Source organism: Sphaeramia orbicularis, chromosome 6 (assembly GCF_902148855.1).
Source record: "Sphaeramia orbicularis chromosome 6, fSphaOr1.1, whole genome shotgun sequence".
NCBI lineage: Eukaryota > Metazoa > Chordata > Actinopteri > Kurtiformes > Apogonidae > Sphaeramia > Sphaeramia orbicularis.
In genome coordinates, this window is record NC_043962.1 from 55,523,727 (window position 1) to 55,546,414 (window position 22,688).

At 36.6% G+C, this 22,688-nt stretch overlaps 1 protein-coding gene across 1 annotated transcript in view; it reads left to right on the forward strand.

Moving 5' to 3' along the window:
- The first annotated feature begins 2,050 nt into the window (after positions 1 to 2,050).
- The window catches only part of slc6a15 (solute carrier family 6 member 15), a 63,824-nt gene continuing 43,186 nt past the window's right edge, over positions 2,051 to 22,688 (forward strand). Inside the window, exons 1-2 of the mRNA XM_030136110.1 lie at positions 2,051 to 2,185; positions 8,784 to 9,299. Of these exons, the coding sequence (XP_029991970.1) occupies positions 8,999 to 9,299 (301 nt within the window). The 5' untranslated portion in view covers positions 2,051 to 2,185; positions 8,784 to 8,998. The remainder of the gene's footprint in view (positions 2,186 to 8,783; positions 9,300 to 22,688) is intronic.

The window sequence follows — 22,688 nt, forward strand, 5'->3', positions numbered from 1 at the left end:
TCTGTCTGTCTGTCTGTGTGTCTGTCTGTCTGTGTGTCTGTCTGTGTGTCTGTCTGTCTGTGTGTCTGTCTGTCTGTCTGTCTGTCTGTGTGTCTGTCTGTCTGTCTGTGTGTCTGTCTGTCTGTCTGTGTGTCTGTCTGTCTGTCTGTGTGTCTGTCTGTCTGTGTGTCTGTCTGTCTGTCTGTGTGTCTGTCTGTCTGTCTGTGTGTCTGTGTGTCTGTCTGTCTGTCTGTGTGTCTGTCTGTCTGTCTGTCTGTCTGTCTGTCTGTCTGTCTATCACACACGCTGTATAATAGAGGAATAAATACAACGTTGAAAGTATGTAAAGTTTCAGTTTTGTTTCACAACAGTGTCCGTTACATTAGTTATGGACCGCACCCCCAAGGTATATAACTGCGCGGCCCCCCCTACCCCCTGACTCCGACAAAAAAAAAAAAAAAATCCCCCGTGCACACAGGCACACACAAATACACACAGTGTCCTAAACAGTTTGTTCTCTGTCCTAAAATAAATAATTTGGTTCATTGTGTTGTCAGTGTTTCTCTTCAGTTTGTTTCAACAGAATACCAGTTTACCCTCTTGTTAATGTTGCACTTCATGTAGAATTTTTTTTGTTATTTTTATGCAGAATGTGAACTGACAGAACTGTGATTAGATTTTTCTTGTTTTTTCAAAACTCCCTTTCAGGGAAAAGTGCAATACTAATGTTTAAAATACATTTAGTAATATTAATAATTTATTTTATTTTCTATTTGATTTGTAGCAGCAGAATTATATTATTCCTGTTTTTCTATGTTCTATTGTCTCCAAAAATTGGGGGAAAAATGTTTAAAAAAAATTCATAAATGCATTAATAGAGATTTTGAGGGGTTTTCTTTCTTCCCGTACTGAACCGAACTGGCTTTGAAAACTGAAAACATACCAAACCGAAAATGTTGTGTACTGTTACAGGCCTAATACATATACATATATATATATATATATATATATATATATATATATATATATATATATATAGAGAGAGAGAGAGAGAGAGAGAGAGAGAGAGAGAGAGAATATATGTTCCAACTCTGTCTTTATATTTGAGGATGAACACACAAACCTACCAGTTTCTACTTGTTTATTTCTACTTTCATTTTTCATTGTTACCTCCGCCAAGGAGGTTATGTTTTTGCCAGGGTTTGTTTGTCTGTCTGTCTGTCTGTCTGTCTGTCTGTCTGTCTGTTTGTCTGTCTGTCCGTTAGTGTGCAACATAACTCAAAAAGTTATGGACAGATTTGGATGAAATTTTCAGGGTTTTTTGGAAATGGGATAAGGAAGAAATGATTAAATTTTGGTGGTGATGGGGGGGGGGGGGGGGGGCACTGATCAGCCTTGGTAGAGGTCTGCGCTCTCCGAGTGCTTCTAGTATTTATTAATGTATTCATTGGTTCGTTCATTTATTCCCTATAACTCCATAATCAAATAATAACCCCAGGGCAGTGGGGTGACATTTCTTTAGCCTAACTCCTTCAGTCTTGTCCGTGTCCGTGGGTCACACTCATCACTTCGTGTCTTGTTTAGTCCTCGTGTAATTTTCTTTCTCGCGCGCCGGTGGGTGACGCGCAAAAACACCGACCTCCACCAAACCTCCTTTTTTTCAGGGTTAAGTTCAAGATACAGTTTATGTACTTCTCCTAAAAGCTTTTACAAAAATCACAAAAGAATAACTGGGCTCACTGAACCCCAGGTGAATGGGTCCTGTCTACACACAGGCGCACTGGCTCCAGGACTCAGACGGCCCCTTTCCTTGGTGCGGTTGTAGTAGTGGACCGTACCAACAACAACAACAACAGGGGGGTGCGGAAACAAAGACACCCCATAAACCGGGAATTTCTCAGACAAAAACACAAATAACATGTGGTGTGTCTTGGCCTGAGTCCAACACTCGTTACTGATGGTGAAGTTTACTCGTGAAGGGGAAGAAACCCACGTGACACCGGCTGGTGGGAGGCGGGGCGCCCCTATATTGTCGGCGCGCTCCTGGTCCAGACCTGAGGGAAGACACGGAGTCTGGAGCCGCTCACACTTCACCGGCTGGTCCACGGAGACGCAAGAAGGAAGAATGTGCGCCCCGTGCATGTGCTCTCATAATTTCATTCCTTGAGACTCGTCACCCGAGAAAAAAGACTGTTATTCCTGCCAGGTGAGTGACTCTACTGCGCAAACTCCACTTACACATGATTAGACTGATTATGATGGAGGTTTATGGCATGGTGTGGGAGGATGGAGGGATGGAGGGACCAGTGCGCAGGATGTGGCCGGTGAATGATGAAATACTTCACATGGATGTCATGAAGACTGGGCGGGAGGAGGAGGAGGAGGAGGAGGAGGAGGAGGAGGACAATGATTGAAGCGCGTGCCTGTGAGAACACACTGTGCCAGAGCTAGAATGAAACCACATGGCACCGGTGACACTTGTATTGTCTAGCCTGTAGTTATTTCATTTTTTTTCTTCCCACGATGGGGGCCTGTCTTTTAATCGTCATTCCTCTGAGTCATGATGTGCAGACAGGAAAAAAAAACAAAAAAAAGTCTGAGGCTTTTTCCCAGCCTGTAGTCATCCCCGTCCATCCCCATCCTCAGCCCGCATCAGAGCCGCAGTGAAGGTTAGAGCGGTGCCTCGGTGGTGCGTTCACGGACTGGATTATGAAACGACGGCCTTTGCCTCATACAAACCAGGCTAATCTGAAGCGGCAAAGGGAACCTATTAATCACTTGATCCGTTAGTTGGTGAAAGGCGGTAGGGAGGGAGGAAGGGAGAGAGAGAGAGAGAGAGAGAGAGAGAGAGGGGTGGGGGTGGGGGGGTACTGTAGCCTATTTATTAGTCCTATTTATTAGGGCGTTTCTTCTCTGAAACATGTGAGCCTAAATGTGTCTGAAATGATGCTGGAGTTGGACAGACGGGGATGCTGCGCACCTTCAGCCGCTGTCGGACTGGCTGCTGTCCCCGCCCTTGCATCTTTTCCCCAAATCTATTTTCATATGTACGAAGAAAATGTATTTATTTATTTGGTTTATTTGATAGGGACAGATACAAAAGACACAGACATAGACCATGTGTAACATAGCAATCCCATGCATGCATCATAGTGCTGATAGCAAAAGCTCATTTGCAGCACCGGTCCCTGGATGGGCTTTTATGAAAAGTTCAAACACAGACAGGAATGGACAGACAATGGCCTATTACAAACAAAAGAGTGGTACAGGAAAGAAAAGAATCAGGTGAAAGCTAAGAAACAGATAAACATGATACAAGCATTAAACATGAGTACACTGCTGTTGCAAAATGTCAATATATGATCATGTAGATCACAGGTGTCAAACATGCGGCCCGGGGGCCAGATCCGGCCCACCAAAGGGTCCAATCCGGCCCAGTGGGATGAATTTGTGAAATGCAAAAATTACACTGAAGAAATTAACAATCAATGATGTTCAAATCATTTTAGGTGGATTCAATCTAAAGTGGGTCAGACCAGTAAAAATACTATCAGAATAAAGTATAAATAATGAAAACCACAAACTTTTTTCTTGGTTTTAGTGTAAGAAAAAAAAAAAAAGTTTAATTACACAAAAATGTTAACATTTACAGACCAGCCTTTTTACAAAAAAAATGTGAAAAACCTGAACAAATACGGACAACCTGAAATGTCTAAATAGAAGCATGTGGAATTTTAACACTATCCTGCCTGTTACTAAATGTTTTGAGTATTTGTAGATCCACTGCGGTCTGTAAGTTGTGACGCACATGTATAAATGATAAACTAAGGCACAGGTGTCAAACAGGTGGCCCGGGGGCCAAATCCGGCCCACCAAAGGGTTCAATCCGGCCACTGGGATGATTTGTGAAATGCAAAAGTTATAATGAAGATATTAATAATCGAGGATGTTCAAATCATTTTAGGTCATTTCAGTCTAAAGTGGATCAGATCAGTAAAATACTACCATAATTACCTATAAATAATGACAACTGTAAATTTCTGTCTTTGTTTTAGTGTAAAAAAAAAAGTAAAATTACACAAAAATGTTGACATTTACAGACTAGCCTTTTACAAAAACTATGAATATCTGAATTGTTTTAAGAGAAGTATGTGGAATTTTAATAATATTCTGTCTGTTATTTAATGTTTTGTGTATTAGTAGATCCACTGTGATCTCTAAGTTGTGATTCACATGTAGAAATGATAAACTGAGGTGTAATATTGTTAACATTGCACTTATTTTACTAAAGAATTTTCAGGTTGTTCATATTTGTTCATGTTATGTTCAAGTACAATTAGTAGATTTAAACATTTTCATTGTAACAGAATTTACTTTTTTCACTCAAAAGTTCATATTCTATTATTTATGTTATGTTACTGGTCCGGCCCACTTTAGATCAAGTAAGTCTGAATGTGGCTCCTGAACTAAAATGAGTTTGACACCCTTAAACTAAGGCATAATATTGTTAAAATTTCACTTATTTTTCTTCTGAATTTTCAGGTTGTTCATATTTGTTCATGTTATGTTCAAGTACAGTTCGTAGATGTAAACATTTTCATGACAGAATTTGACTTTTTTACTCAAAAACATGGAAAAAACTTTGGAGTTGACATTATTTATCAGTTCTTCTGCTATTATTTATATTATTTCACTGGTCCAGCCCACTTTAGATCATATTAAGCTGCGTGTGGCCCCTGAACTAACATGAGTTTGACACCTCTGAGTTACATCCTGGCTTGTTGACTGCTGTTGTTCCTCACCCAGTCGGTGTGTGTTGTCTTTTACCTTCTGCTATTGTTCTTACCACTGCTGGTCTGTGCTGTTCTTCACTATTAGTACTATTGTAGTTTTATTACCATTGTTGGTTTGTAATTATTATTATAACACCACCATGAATGTATATTGTTCCTATTTTTTCACACATATTTTGGTTTTATAATATAAATACTGTCCAGTGAGCTGATTCTGATCGGTGCAGGCCTATTTGTTCATTGTTCTGGTTTGAACTTTAACCCTTTCATGCATGAATTATGAGAGCCTTAATCTAGATTTTTTTCCCCCAAGTGTTTTTATTTCTCTAGGTGACTGAATTTTTTTTTTTTTTATGAGTTGCAAAAATGTCCACTCAGCTGGAAACCATGCGTTTAGTTTTTGAAGCAAAGAAACATGCATTTACTGATATACTGTGTGAAATCTATGAAATAAAAAAAAATTGATGTTGCTAATCTGTTTTCTCACATTTTAACAGACACTAATACTAGTCAGTACTCACTTCATGGAGATAATATGAACAAAAAACAAAACAAAACTTTATTTACATTATTTTTACATTATTTTACATCATTATTTTTACAGTCTAATAACAATAACAAGCAATTGATTTACACTCAAACATGTTATTGCAGATCAGGTTTATCAAAAACAGTAAAGTTACAGTATTTATATGAATGTCAGTGTATGGGATGGTGCATAAGTGTCCACTGTGTTGGCTGATATGGAACTAAAACAATAAAACCCATGAAAATACAAGAGAACAGCTGGAGAAGAACTGACCACTGGAGTGACCGCAGTGCATGAAAGGGTTAAAGACAGGAGAAAGTATTTGAAACTTCATTATGTTAAGTTATTGATGAGAAATGGTGTGTGTGTGTGGGGGGGGGTTTAATTAAGTTTTCTTCTTCCCACTCCTTTTCGATCGTAAATAAATGAATTTACATATTGAGCATGCACGTATTCTGCTGAATGTATTTGCATGATCAGATGCTGTTGTGTGCAGGTCATGTGTAAAATGCTTAGTCACTTGCTCGAAATAAATTAAATGAATGAATGAAAATGACAAATTGATAATTCTACCCGGATGAAAGCGTCTTTCCATTGGTTTGTTTTGGAAATGGATCTCCTGTAAATATTTGAGGGATTTCCTCTGACCAGAGTGTTTGGGTTCGTATGCAAATGGCATGGTTTCAATAATTCAGGTGGATGGAAACGTGACACCTGAACCTGTCAGAGTCACCAGTCCCAGTCCACAAACGGGCTAATGTTCCCTTCCTCGTCTCTGTTCCTGGAACAACAATAACTCACAATGAAATGATCTGTGTTCATTCATTTTGCAGTTCTGGACATGTGATTTTCATGTGAGAGAAAAGCCTGCATCCAGGATGAAAGCAAGAATTCTAGAAAAGGAGTTGAAATCAATCGTGAGGGTGAAACTGCTTTTGTAATGAACTAAATGAAAACCTGAAGGAAATAGTTTGCCAGAATTTATTTGTTAACCCTTTCATGCATACTGGTCACTACAGTGGGCAGTTCTTCTGCAGCTGTTCTCTTGTATATTCATGTATTTTGTTGTTTCAGTTCCATATCAGCCAACACAGTGGACACTTATGCACCATCCCATAATACACTGACATTCATGCCATTACTGTAACTTTGCTGTTCTTGATAAACCTGATCTGCACTAACATGTTTTAGGGCAGGGGTCTCAAACATGCGGCCCACCACAGGTTCCAATGTGGCCCGTGTGATGAACTGGCAAAGTGCAGAAATTCCACAGTCAAGGCTGTGGAATTTATCTTAGTTCAGGTTCCATGTACAGACCAATATGATCTACAGTCAAATAATAGCACAATAACCTGCAGAATAGAATGACTCCATATTTTCTTCTCGGTTTGATGTGAAAAAAATAATATTACACTAGGCCTTTAAATAATGACAACTTCAAATTTTTGTCTTTGTTTTAGTGCAAAAAATAGCATTAAATTATGAAAATATTTACATTTACAAACTATCCTGTAACAATAAAATGTGAATAATCTGAACAAATATGAACAACCTGAAACGTCTAAAGAAAATTAAGCACAATTTTAACTCTTTTCTTCCTGTTCCTCAGTGTTTAGTGTCTCTGTAGATCTGATCCAGAATGCACATGTAGAAATGATAAACTGAAGAATAATATTGTTAAAATTGCACTGATTTTTCTTAAGAAATTTCAGTTTTTTCAGGTCATTTACATTTTTTTGTTTGGATAGTTTATAAAAGTAAGTATTTTCATGATTTAATGAGGGTTTTTTTGCACTAAAACAAAGACAAAAATTTGAAGTTGTGATTATTTATAGGTTATTATGTTATTATTTCACTGGTCCGGCCCACTGGAGATCAAATCGGACTGAATGTGGCCCCTGAAAGAAAATGAGTTTGAGAGCCCTGTTTTAGGGTAAATCAACTGTTAATTGTTAGCCTGTATTTAAACTTTTTTTCGTTTTTTTTTTTTCAAACAAAAAGGTTTTTTTTTTCATATTATCTCTATGAAGTTTACAGCCTTTTTACATTCAGTTAATGATATCTTTAGATAAAAAAAAAACAAAAAAAAAAACACGTTTTCTTCAGCTGTCTTAGTTTTTGATATAATAACCCTCAACTTTATTCTGAGATTTTATGAACAGTGAGTATGATCAGTAAGTTAAATATCGGAAAATACCTGATTTTCATGGAAAAATGTAAAATAAAGAGGACAACATTAGAATCAATGGTGATAAATCACTTGAGAAAGATTAACCCATAAAGACCCAGTGCTACTTTTATGTCAGTTCTCTCTATTTAACCTTTCTTAACTGATTTATCACCATTTATCATAATATTATCCTCACTATTTTGCATATTTTTCAGTGAAAATCAGACATTTTCCAATTTTTATTTTACTGATCATGTACTTTCATCATCATGCAGAGATTACATTTGAGGGTTTTCATACCAAAAACAGAGAAAAGTTAAGAAAAAAGTGACTTTTTCAGCCAAATCTGTCATTATCTGAACATAAACCCAGTGTGTCCATCCACTGTCACTGATCCAACTCCATGGGTTTTATTGGTGAATCAATGTTGTAGAAGATGACGGTGTCTCCACGGTAACTACAGAGCCTCTGAACGTCCAAATGGGTCATATCTGAGGACCATGAAAAGATGAAGAACTGTATTTTACACCAATTATTGGCATGGATTGATTGGGGATGTAAGAAAATATTGGTTCTGCAATATATCGTGATATTTAATTTCACAATACTGAATCGATATTAAAAAGTACTGTATGGATATTTTTAGGTATTTATTCAAATGCAGATATTGTGGAGGTTCATTTTAGTTTTTTTGCTTTTGTTTTTTGTCCATATTTTATTTATTATTATTTAACACTGTTCTATTAAATAATGTTAGTTCCTTTGTTGGGATTGCAGAAAAATAATATTCTGATGTTAGTTCTGAACTAATAGAATATGAACATTTGAACAGGATCTGAAACTGTAATGTCTGTAAAACAGAATTTAAGTTTGAACACAGGAACATTTAGTGATATAGTATTAGATCCTGTTTTGATCAAATAAAAATGTGTTTAGTATTTGTGCAGATTGCTGGTGTAATTCAATTCTTCGAGGAAATAATCATTTTTTAAAAAAAGAAACAAAAAAATGCCTTTTTAACAGTTTCATGATATATTGTGATATATCGTATCGTGATCCTAGTATTGTGATGTATATCGTATCACCAGATTGTTGCCAATACACAGCCCTAGTATTGATAGGATTAGTGGATCAACAGGTATTAAACAGTTTAGATCAGTAGATGGTGGATGTTTGGGTCTTTAAGGGTTAATTTTTGGTTTAGAAATTATAGGTCATTCTGAAAGTAGAGACAGGAAAGAGGATGTGCCACATGCTGAAGCTTTCACCGTCTATGCTTGCTCACTTACACTGTTTCCTTTCTTTCTCACAGATATTTGGGGATAATGAAGAAATAAGCCCTTGGTCATATCTCAACCTCTAACAGACTGTTTCAAACACCTCAGGCCTTTGAACCCACACACTGTCAGCCTCTGCTTTGAAGTAAAAAAAAAACTTTTGTGACTTTTTTGCACCGACGCCGGCCCTGATCCTCCAGCCCGCCAGCCACATAGACGTTTCACCGCTTGCACTTGTTTGCTTTATCAAATGCCCAAAAACAGCAAGGCCGTCAAGAGAGAGCTTGACGACGATGTCACAGAGTCTGTCAGAGACCTGCTTTCCAACGAGGACGCCTGTGATGATTCCTTCAAGAAGAGCTCGCTGATTGTCAACAACCATGAAGGCGAAGGGAAAGAATGTGACGTGGAGGAAGGAGGTTCAGACGGAGAGGAGGAGGAGCGCCCGGCCTGGAACAGCAAGCTCCAGTACATCCTGGCCCAGGTGGGCTTCTCTGTAGGCCTGGGCAACGTCTGGAGGTTCCCCTACCTGTGTCAGAAGAACGGAGGGGGTGAGTGTCGCCTTAGAACACAGGTGTCCAACATGCGGCCCGGGGGCCAAATCTGGCCCGCCAGAGGGTCCGTTCTGGCCCGCAGGATGAAAGTGTAAAAATGAACCTGAACAGTCCAGATTGTCCAAATCCTTTTGGTTCAGGTTCCACATACAGACCAATGTGATCTGCAGTAAAAATAACAACACAATAACCCAGAAATAATGACAACCACAAATTTTCTTTGTGAAAAATTATGTGGAAAAAATTTAAGTGAAAAAAATAAGATTACACTGTGAAAATATTTACATTTACAAAACTATTCTTTCACAATAAAATACAAATAAATACATAAATAAAAACAAAGATGAACAACCTGAAATGTGCAATTTGAACAATATTCTGCCTGTTCCTAAATGTTTGGTGCATTTATGGATCCACTGTGATCTGGAGTTGTGTTCATAATAACAGATGGAATATTGTAGAAACTGTTCAAATTTTAGTTCCAAACTCCAAAATTTGAACAATATTCTGCCTGTTCCCAAATGTTTGTGTAACATTGTGTTTAAGTGTACATGTATAAATAATAAGTTGAGGCATAATATTGTTAAAATTGCAGTAATTTTTCAAGTGAAATTTCAGTTTTTTCAGATTATTCACATCTTTTTTGTAAAATGTAAATATTTTCATAATTTAATTGGGGTTTTTTTTGTACTAAATCAAAAAGAAAAACTTGGATTTGTCATTATTTATAGGTTATTAAGTCATTGTTTTACCGGTCTGGCCTGCTTGAGATCAAATTGGGCTAAATATGGAACTGAACCAAAATGAGTTTTCCATCCCTGCCTTAGAGCAGAGATGGAAAACTGGGTTGAGTTCAGGTTCCACATTCAGACCAGTATGACCTCAACTGGGCCGAACCAGTAAAATCTATATCATAATACATAATACTGGAAGGTCTCAGAGCGTCTGTGTGTGTCAAGGTTATAATAGTTTTGGATTTTTAATTATAGTTTAGTTTTATTTATTTTTGACTTTTTTTTCTCTAATTCAGTTAGTTTTAATTAGTTTTTAGAGCAGGTTTGCTAGTTTTTATTAGTTGTTTTTTCTGAATGCTTAGTTCTAGTTTCGTTTAGTTTAGTTTTAGTATTAGTTCTAGTTATTTCATATATTTTATCTTCCTCACCGTCCTATTCAAAGAAATTAGTGAGGCGCAGATCAGTGGGTTACCCTGGACACTTTATTTGGGGTCAGGTTAGGGTGGCTCCGACTGAGCACAGACACAAACATATGCACAGTACCACGGATAAATTCCCTATAGCAGGTTGGGGGGGGATTAAGGTGGGGGTGTGATCCATACACAACATCACTTAAGTGAAAGTGAAACTGAAATTTTCCATAGTTTCACCGTTGGCCTCCCGACTTCTACACCTCTGTTATACCGCTGATCTGAGACGACATTTTCACATGTTCTATCCTATATCAACACTGACAAAGACGAAAACGAAGGGAATTTTATACATGATTTTTATCCGTTATAGTTAGTTTTGTAAGCACACAATACATTTTCAGTTAGTTATCATTTTTTTCTTTTAATTCGAGTTTTTATTTATTTCAGTTAACAAAAATGTTTCTACAATTTTAGTTTTTATCATTTCGTTCATTTTCGTTAACGATAATAACCTTGGTGTGTGTGTGTGTGTGTGTGTGTCTGCACAGTTCTGAGAAATGTAGACGTTTTTATCTGTCCAGTTTGGTTCATACAGTTGAGAAATAGTCCCATCTCCAAATTAAATATCTCGGCAAGTTGATAGGACCCATATTTTAGGAGATATTACCGTACTTTCTGGGCTATAAACCACACCTGACTGTAAGCTGCAGGTGTCCATGTTGTAACATGAGATATTTACACAGAAAGATGATAAACAGAAAGATTATTCAAATATTTATGTCTATATCTTAAAGGTATGGGAGACTTTCGTGACCAATTTTTCATCAGATCTGTCAAACCTCAGTCATATCCTCAGTTTCATGAATCTGTTGGTCTGTCTGTCATTACTCACCTGAATCTCTTGCATTACAGTGAACAGTTTCTTAGTTCCATCCACCAGAAACAAAGCATGTGTTTACAAACCGAGTCAGGAGGGAACTCGGGCATTGTCGGAATTTTGTTGCAACGTGCATTGTGGGAAAGGGAGGTTCGCGCAGCAGCCTGACAGCAGCAGCGGCAGTGCAACCATATGGAATTATATGGATGAAATAAACACGACGCGGAAACGGCTGAAACGCGGAGACGGCTGGAGGAATATGCATAGAGGGAAGGGAGCTCCTGCCGTTTCTGCCTTCGCCTTCACTTCCCACAATGCACGTTGCGACAAAATTCCGAAGATGCCTGAGTTACCTTCTGGCTCGGTAAAAAATGAGCAAAATCATCATCAAAACTGAACAACAAAATGAACCTAAATCAAGTAAATAATCAAAACAATGAACAAAAAATGTGATAAATAAGCACTGATAAATTTTTTTAAATAAAAAATGTCAAAATAAGAAGCTGTTGAAGTGAAAAAAAACACATCATATCAAAATATTTGACATCATGGTGTAAAATAAGTAACAGCAGTAAAAGTACTTAGTTACATTCCACCGCTGTTGTCAGTTATACAGAACAGCTGAACAGAAATCTGATCTGAGCTGTGATAAACTGGAATTATCTTTTAATAAGTGGGTTCAGGAATAAAGATCAGTGTCAAACTAAACATAAGTGATGACGTGAGTGTGTGTTTGATAAAAGTTTGAGTCTAAACAGCTGATGGGAAACACAAGCACTGATAATGTCTGAGATGTTTAAAGGGTCAGATGATCCTAAGGCCAGTGAGTAGAAGTAGGTTTACCCCTAAAACAAACCACCGTCATGATGTTATCAAGTAAACCAGAAAAGGCCCCACAAAGACACTGATATTCCAACAGCTGTGGAAGATGGAGGAATAAAACCCAGAGTCGTCTTCGTCCAACAGAGATGAGATTAAAGACAGAGAAGACACCAAGGCCACTTTGATGACAACGTTTGATGCACTTTTGTTAGGGATGCACCCATACCACTGTTTTCCAGACTGAGTACAAGTACAAGTATTTACATGTGAGTAGGGGTGTTAGAAAATATCGGTTCTGCAATATAACGCGATATTTCATCTCACAATATTGTATCGATATTAAAAAGTAGTGTATCCATATTTTTAGGTATACAGACAGACACAGGAGTAAAGGAATCCCTAGCCCGTCCGGTTCTCAATTGAGGAAGCCTAAAACAGCGACCAGAGGGGAGCAAATTAAACTCCCCAAAAAGTGGGCGATCAGGGCAGTGTCACCCCTTTAGCCCTATCAGCCCGCCCGTGGGCCGAAAAAATTATATTAATATTCATCTACTATAAAAATGTAACAAATCAGGACAATGAACGTTATTTTCAACTTTTGCTCAAACTTTAGACCCTAATGTTAATAAAAGTACATCAAAAGTGTATTTTAGTGCAAACTTTAATGTTCAAACATGATTTTTAATCTTTGTGGGATGAAATATTAAAAATTAATTAAAAATAACTATTAAAAATCTCCGACACGAACAATTAATTTATGCATATCATCGTCAATCCAGCCAAAAAAAAACAGGCGAGGATAAAAAATTCCAATTTCTCTTTTAGTTTGTTACAGTTTACTCAGACATAGTAATAGATACAATATTTTAGACAATGGGACTAGATTCTGTGAGGTCTGTAAATGTCCACAGACACCAAGAACATCCATATGAACCTTATTATTGTGAAGGAATTCTTCATTTACTTTGGGTATGTCTGTTTAGGTGTTTTCCCCTGAAAATATGGTCAGGGTTTAACAGGTTTAAATTTGTTTGGCCTTACCGCTGACCCGTTTAACATACGTGTCCTGCAGCCGGGTTAGCTGAACCCAAACCACCTTTGATGCTACATTTACCAGCCTGGTGAACTTCCTCTTGATGGTCATTGACAGACCACCATACCATAACAGACAAACTGTGGTTGTGAAACTGCAGCACTGTGGTTCTGTTTCTGTGTCACATGTTCATTGTGGTCAGTTTCAGATGCTGCAGCTCTTTCATAATTCATAGTTTCAGTTCTTGTTTGTTCAGTATTAATTGTCCTCCTTGTAAATCACAGCTGGACTGACTGTACAGATCCTGACCAAGGAAAATAAAATTCTCCCTTTGTGCAGTAATCTACACCTGGATTTACTGCCTCCGTCCATAATAATATACATTAAACAGACTAAATGTCCTCTAAAATTAACGTTTATTTGCAACATAGTATATCAAACTATTACATGATCAAAAACAAATTAATTTTAGCCAAAAAAAAGTCTGGGGTCGCCAGAAATTTGTGATGTTAAAATGGGGTCAGGAGCCAAAAAAGGTTGGAAACCACTGGATTAGTGTTTCACACTCAGACACTTTGTTGGTATATTTAGTGGTTTTTCAGACCCCTCTACACACTCTTTATCTAAAAAGTCACTAGTGACAAATCCATCCTCTTTTTCTGGTGTTATTTTAGACTTTTGGAGACTGACGGGAGAACACGTATCGCTGTTTGTCAAAAACAAATCAGTGACTGTAAATCAGTCCCACTGACACTGACAGTTTTCTCTGTTTGGTTTATTTTGATTGTTCATGTAGACAGAAAATTACAAATGTTCTGGTTCTAAACGTTCCTGTTCTACTGTTACTTGTCGTCTCCTCAGTGGACCGTAAGGTTAAAAACCAAACCAAACTGAAGAAAAAACTAAACACCAATAACTAACTAACCTCAGTAACTGGTCCAGAGTGTCTCTTTTGGGTCACTTTAGTCGGTCCCCAAGCCCAGATAAAGGAGGAGGGTAGGAACTGGGACATTAAATAAACTAGAATAGACAGAGTGTAGTTCATTTGTAGTTCTAAACATATTAGAGCTGTGTATTGGCAAGAATCTGTGATATGATACAAATCACAATACTAAGATCATGATACGATATATCACAATATATCATGATACTGTTAAAAAGGCCATTTTTTTTGTTTGTTTCTTTTTTGTTCAAATGATTATTTCCTTGAAGAATTAAATTACAGCAGAAATCTGCACAAATACTAAACACATTTTTATTTGATCCCAACAGGATCTAATGTTCTATCACAAAATGTTCCTGTGTTCAAACTGAAATTCTGTTTTACAGACATTACAGTTTCAGATCCTGTTCAAATGTTCAGATTCTATTAGTTCAGAACGAACATCAGAATAGGATTTTTGTGCGATATCAACAAAGGAACTAACAATATTTAATAAAAGAGTGTTAAATAATAAATAAAATATAAACAAAAAAGAAAAAGAGAAAAACTAAAATGAACCTCCACAATATCTGCATTTGAATAAATACCTAAAAATGTCGTTACAGTACTTTTCAACATCGATACAGTATTGTGAAATGAAATATCGCGATATATTGCAGAACCGATATTTTCTTACACCCCTTATATTTATGGTGTTTTTATTCTCACTTTTTGTCTCTAACACAATATTATTCCTCTGTCCTACGTCGTTCATTGCAATGAATCATGAATATTTACAATTATGCAAATTAGGTGATGATGTCATTTAGCAACTTCTAGTGACTTTTGGGACAAACAGTAGATACTTCCAGTTCAGAGTTTCAGAGTTGGAAACACTGCAAGTTTATTCATTTCACTGATTATTTAATTTTACAGGGACAGTGCTGTTTAACCCACAGAAAGATGAGAAAATGTAAATGGACTAGTTTTTTTTTTTTTTTCTTTAAAAACAGAAGCTGCCTCGAAAAGAAACAATGTCACAAATAATCCAAATGATTCCTAAAGCAGAGAAGATACAGAATAGAAAAAATAATACAGTACAATCTGACACCAAGCCATATTTCAAGCACTTAATAAAAAAAAAAAAAAAACACACAGTTTCATCTGACGGATCAAAGAACGGTCGGTGTTTGTTTGTCTGATGGGGACTGGAAGCACATTCTATTCTCTGGATGCTGTGGAAGTACAGAGCGGCTAAACGCACTGTCTACCTTCAGTGGATGACAGCGTGGATGCAGGAAACAACAGCAGCACATCCACATCTGTTCCATATTAAAATGTTGGATGAGAAAGTGTGAAGCGTCACAGAGCCCTAAAATTAGACACTTGACTCTTGAATAAATCTACATATTGAGGAAGTTCAGGAAAGCTGTTACAAGTTTGCTTTAACATCAGACCTAGTTTTTCATAAAGTATCAACAAAACTGAACAAATCAAACCACTGAAATTAACAAACACAACCAAAAAATCATCTGAATAATGAATACATTTTAAAAAATATATGTAATTGTTAACAAAAAGTAACAAATTAGGCAATGAAATGAACAAAAATGAATGAAATATTAACTAAATAAGAAAAATAATATAAGTTTATACTTCTTCCTACTCCTTTTCGACCATGCAAAATTCAGACTTTTATGTGCTTGAAGATAGATTATGTCCATTTAAATGTTTTATTTTGTTTTATTTTGTTTCTTTGCATGTTCTAAATAAATAAATAAATAACAAAAATGACCCAAAGAAAGCTAAATTATTAACAAAACTGAAGAAATTCATCACAAAATGAACATAATTATCAACAACAATGACCAAACATGAACTAAATAAGTACTACATTTAAAAAAATTAAAAAAAATAAATAAATAAATAAAAAAACTGAACAGAATTGTCAAAAAAAATTGAACAAATGAAGCCAGGAAGTGAGTTTATCAAAAGGTTCGGACACTAAAAGTGCAGATCATGAAGCACAAACACGGGTCCTCTTATATGAGTCATGTGACCATGTTTGACATTTCAACGTATAACAATAAAACCAAGTATTTGACCTAATAACACTGTGAGCAGCTCTGGTCCGTCCAATCATAGTCTGTATGTAGAACTGCATTTCCCACAATGCCCGGTGGCGACTGTCCACAGGGATAATACTGAAGCATGTTTGCGTGCGTGTAAGGAAGGTGATGGGAAGCTGCAGATTATGTAAAGCCATTGACTGCCTCAGAAAGCTGATTAAATCAAACCGTATCAGACTCGTCAGCCAGACACAATACGAGCTGGAAGTAAAGTTTTCTACATGTGTGATTAAAAAAATAAAAAGCACACAATATAAAACATAATATAAATAGAACGAAAATGAACAAATTGAACCACAGAATGAACATAAATGACCAAAAAATAAAGTAAATAACCAATAAAGTAGAAAAAAAAGAATATAATTATCCACAAAAATGTACAAATTGAAGCACAGAATGAACACAAATGACCAAAAAATAAACTAAATAACCAATTAAGCAAAAAAAAACAATTATTCACAAAAATGTACTAATTGAGCCAGAAAATTAACAAAAAACAAAAAAAGAAAGAAATGTACACAATGTAAAACATATTAATAGAATAAAAAGAAACAAATTGAACACAAATGACCAAAAAATAAATTAAATAAATATACATTATAAATACATATGTGTGTTTATTTATTTATTTATTTATTTATTTATTTATTTATTATTTATGTATTTATTTATTTATTTATTTATTTATTTATTTATCAACAAAGAAACAAGAAATTGAGCCACAAAATGAACATTTCATCTAAACGCTGGATTTTAACAAAAATTCACATCATTATCAACAAAAATGAAAAATAAATGACCAACACAATGAACAAAAAACATAAAAAGGAAATAAAAGTACAGAATGTAACACTTAATCTAAATAGAACAAAAGTGAATAAACTGAACCACGGAATTTAAAAAACAAACAAAAAGTTTTATTTTTTTCAGGTGGGATTCTTGCACAGCGCTTTTTACTTTTTCTGTGTGAATTGAATTGAAACACATTTTTTTAATGACCAGACATAGTTTTATTTACAAATGGCAAAAGCGAAAAAAAAAAAAGACCAAAAAAAAGAGAAATATCCTTAACTTTTTGTTTGTAGTGTATATAATAATCAACAAAAATGAACAAAAAATTACCTAATAAGCGCTAGATAATAATAATAATAATAATAATAATAATAATAATAATAATTGTTTGTAATTTTAGATAATACTGGTCTACAAGGAAAATGCTTCCAGAATAAAAGTAATGAAATTTTACCACATGAGACTCACTGATAAAGAAAAATCCAGTCAAAAATGCTGGTTGGCTGAACTTTCCCAGATACAGCCTTGGGTCAAAATGTGAAATTCAAGAATTAACGAGAGAATGGGTTTGACTCCAAAGGAATATTTGTCTCAGAGCTACAAGATCTACTTCAAAACACTGTCTGTACATTAGAATACATTCACTTTACAGCTTCTATTTAGTGGAAGATTTAAAAAACTATTGTATAAATGTACATAAACCAGTATATATGTGTAATAACACTTAATCATATACCTTGAAAACATCAGCAAACCAGCACTTTTGTCATTTATTTTCCAAATAATCTTATTAAAATATGTAACATTTAGCACATTTAATCTCTGAAGCAAATCATTTCAAAAAAATTGTAGACCAGTGTAATGTGTAATTTTTCCTCATACTTGCAACTAACACAGTTTCCTCTGGGATGAATGAAATATTCTGAATCTGAAACAGATGTGATTAGTTGTTGTAGATTCATTTACTTTACAGGTAACTTTGCTCAACTATCACATGACCACATGTGGGAAAATTATTGCTATAAACGATATTATGAAACATGCAAATTAGGTCAAATGAATTAAATGTGAGTTTCTTCAGATGTAAATAGGATTATATTGGATCAGCGTATGCATTCATGTTGTTAATCTAATATAGTGGCTCTGAACGTCTGTCCTGTTCTTCCAGACGTCTGCATGCATGTCCAGCAGAGGCTGTTGGACACGTATGTGTGTGTGTGTGTGTGTGTGTGTGTGTGTGTGTGTGTGTGTGTGCAGAGCTCAGATGCAGTCTTTACAGGCTTTGACATGTTTTCAGGTCTGTTTTAAAGGGCTCTGCTCGCCCTGCTGGGTTCATCTGGAATTAGATTAAAGCGGGAGCAGCTCTGATGTGTGTGTTCACAGTTTTCTGTATCTGTGGGGACCAAGGTTCTATTAGTTTGGGATTTTTCATTATAGTTTAGTTTTATTTAGTTTTGACTTTTTTTTCCTCTAATTCAGTTTGTTTTAATTAGTTTTAATTAGTTTTTAGAGCAGGTTTGCTAGTTTTTATTAGCTTTTGTTTTTTTCTAAATGCTTAGTTTTAGTTTAGTTGTAGTTCAGTGGTCTCTTTTCTCTTCTTCTCTGTCGTCGTATTCAAATAAATCCCAGACAGGACTCTGCTGCTTTCAGTCTCCATGTTTCCAGGTAGAGTGGGGACCAGAAGACGACTGGAAACCACAAGTGAACACAAATGACGGACCGTAAAGTACTGTACGGTGCCGCTAGCTGAAATTGCTAGAGGGAAATAAATCCTTTTTGTATCAATCCGACGTTGACAAAGACAAAAACTAAGGGATTTATATCCATAATTTTTATTATCCGTTTTGGTTAGTTTTGTAAACACACAATACAGTTTCAGTTAGTTATTGTTTTTTTCTTTTAATTATAGTTTTTATTTATTTCAGTTAACGAAATGCTTTTTAAATTCTAGTTTTCATTATTTTGTTAGAAGAAGAAGAGAAAAGATATGACAAAACTAAAATTAATACTAAAACTAAACTAAATTAAGCATTTGGAAAAAAATGAAAACTAATAAAACTAGCAAACCTGCTCTAAAAACGAATTAAAATGAACTGAATTAGAGAAAAAAAAGTCAAAACTAAATAAAACTAAACTATAATGAAAAATCTAAAACTATTAGAACCTTGGTGGTGGATCTCTTTATGGTTTTACAACATTAATCAGATCTAAAGCCAAATGCCGCTTCCGCAGATGTCATGTTGGGCTTCAATGAACAGGACTGTTTATGTACCTGCTCACCCTTTAAGTCAGACGTACAGATTTTGAGTCATTTGAAAAAACACATTTTATCAAGTTTAATGATAAACCAAACTGACCAGCAGGTAGTGATTCTAAAGACGGAAATATTCCCTTTAACACTAAATTAGGCACATTTTAACCAAAACAAAAATGTGAACCAATGTGAAAAATTAAAAGTTCATTCAGTCACTTATTGAAGAATTAAACCCACTGAGGTTTTAGTCCAGTGGAGTTAAACCAGATCTGACGGAGTCGTCGTCAGACCTGAGTGTCTCCATGAGATGAATAGACGCTTTAGTATGGAAGTAAATCTGTCTCATCAGATTCTGAATTATAAAAGCCACTGAATTTCCAGCACTGACTTTTTTTTGCACTGAAATTAAGTATCTGAATTGTTTTGGCATCACATGACCAACCTAACGTAACTTGATTGGCTAGCTGTCGGTTCCACTTGAGATAGAATCGATCACTTATCCTTGGTGTCCCGGATGTGTGATCGCAATTTTTTGCATCTGAATGTTTTGCATCTGAAATTTTTTTTTGTTCTAAATTTGTGAACATAGTAAAATTGAGAGACAAATAATTCAGATACTTAATTTCAGTGTAAAAAAGAATTCAGATACTTAATTTCATTGCAAAAAAAATTCAGATATTTAATTTCAGTGCAAACAAAAATTTAGATACTTAATTTCAGTGCAAAGAAATTCAGTGCTAGAAGTTCAGTGGCTTTTATAATTCAAAATCTGATGAGACAGATGTACTTCCATACTTTAGGGTCTTCTTTTATGTTGTGAAATATCTGGTGTTTATTATGGTTACAGTGCATTACCGCCCCCTACTGTTGGGCAGTGTGAATGAACGGTGCTCAGCTCCATGATAAACAAAGCACAGGATCGTTTTCTGAACATTATTTGAACCCAGACAAAGGCCTGTGACCCAGTCTTGGTTTGTGACCCACCAGTTGAGAATCACTGCTCTGAGGTACACCTCTACATGGATCCATGAGTACCGTCACAGTAGAGTTGACTTCTGCTTGAACGTTTGTGTTTTGTAACATTAGATTTGCAGCGTCTCCACCTTGTCGTCTGTTCACACATATGGTCTTTGGAACATGTGCCAGAAGCAACAGGGAAGAAACAGATGTCGAATAACTGTGCATGAATAAATAATTAGATGCTTGTTTTGTGTTTGACTGTCAGTAGAACACACTCAGGATGTTCTACTCTGGTATTTGACATGTTGTTGTGCACAGCGTTTGTAGTCGTTTGTGAGTACAGACATTTTGGGCAGATTAGTTTTTGCATTTAAGGGAAAATTCTAAATAAAACACACCTGTTTTATGCCATGTTTCCACTACGTGGAACCGGATCGACTCGGCTCGGCTCAACTCGACTCTGGTACCAGGTTCTATTCCTGGAGACCGTTTCCATTACAGGATACTACCGACTTTACAGTACCTGGTCGTCATAGCGATGCGGCGCATTACTTCCGTGTCGTCTGCTCAGAGTTGCTGATAAACTCACTCGTTGTGTGTTCTCTCGTCAAGCTCATACTGAATTTTTACGTCTGAACCTCCTCAACAAACCATAGTTTTACAGGCTGTCATCATGTGGATGAACCTACCGCTATTTTCACAGTCAACTTCCACATCTGTGTTTTTGTAAAATGGCAGGTCACAGAGACGACTCTCTGACCAATCAGTGGTCTGCAGTGTTTACACGTCATGTTTTAGTATCTGGTCCCCAGTCCTGGAACCTCGGCGGAGGTGATACCAAAAAACTAGTACCAGGTACCAGATTCCAGGTCCTTTTTCATAATGGAAACGCAAAAAGGCCGAGTCGAGTCGAGTCGAGTCGAGTCGAGTCGAGCTGGTACCACGTAGTGGAAACGCGGCATTAGTTTCTGCGAGGTCACAGAGGGGTCTGGCAGAGTGTGTGTCTTGTATCAGTTAGACTCTGTTCAGACTGCAGGGAAATGTGGCCCAAACCTGATGTTCTGCCCATATGTGACCTGTATCCGACCTGTTACAGACAGTTTGAACAGCACTCATCTGATATTTTACATGATGACTTCAGTCTGAATGGCCAGATTGCATTTATCCGACCTTTATATCATTGAAATGTGACAAATGTCACAATTGTGCATCCCAAGAGGAGGAGCGGCAGAAAACCATACAGCAGATCTTAATGCACAGTTCAGATTTTTGGGTGAAATCTGATTTTTTTGTGTATTTGTTCATATTCCACATTAAATGTGATCCTGAAGTGACCCACATACACAAAAGAGGTCCTGACAGAATACGTGACCACACAGGCATGTACTGTGTTTGTGGAAGTACATATGTTTTTCCTCCGCTCCTCCTCCTGGGACGCAGAATTGTGACGTTTGTCACATTTCAATGAGGTAAAGGTCGGATAAATGCGACCTGGTCAATCAGACTGAAGTCGCATTGCAAAATATCGGATACTATCGGATTTAGGACCACATATGAAAGTGGTCTGAACTGTCTTTAACGGATCGGATACAGGTCACATGTGGGCAAAAAAAATGGATCTGGGCCAGATTTGAATGTAGCGTTAGCTGCAATAGCCTATGTTAGCATGAACTCCTGTGGATATGGTCTGTCAGCGCCCTTTATGGGGGAATATCAGCTCCTTTCCTCCGGTCGGAGGTTTTTTGTCCCAAGGTGCAGGACACAGCGTTTTGAAAAACAGCTTTATTACCTCCGCCAGGAGGTAATGTGATCACTTTGCTTTGTGTGCGTGCGTGTTTGTTTGTTTGTTTGTTAGCAGGGTAACTCAAAAAGTTATGGATGGATTTTCATGAAATTTTCAGGAAATCTTGATACTGGCAAAGGGCAGAAATGATTAAATTTTGGTGGTGATTTTGGGGGGGGGGGGGGAGTTGTCAGATCTGTGTTGGCAGAGGTCTGCACTCTCCAAGTGCTTTTCTTGTTTAAATAGAAATGGTCGATCCACACATGCACACTGTTCGGGGTGCTTGGCGGAGGTGTGCGTTCTCTGAACACTTGTTTACTACTGTGTGGGTCTTAAATGTGTTATGAAATTTGATGTGTTACTAGAAATATAACCGATCTTCACGAAACAATACCAGGGGTATATACGTGGGGGTGTCTTCCATAACTGCTGTAACTACTGTAACCGGCATAAACCAAAATTGAAACTTAACACACTTTGAACGTCCGACTCCCGTTCTTCACATAGGCTTCATGTATTTGTTCAGCAGGGGTGTGACGGTCCAGAAAAATTCTGTTTTGGTACGTTTTTGGTACAGGGGTCTTCGGTTCTATACATTTTCGATATGTTTTTGGTACAGTGAAGGAGACCAGTGAAGGGGGGGGGGTGCGCTTACTACCTTTCTACA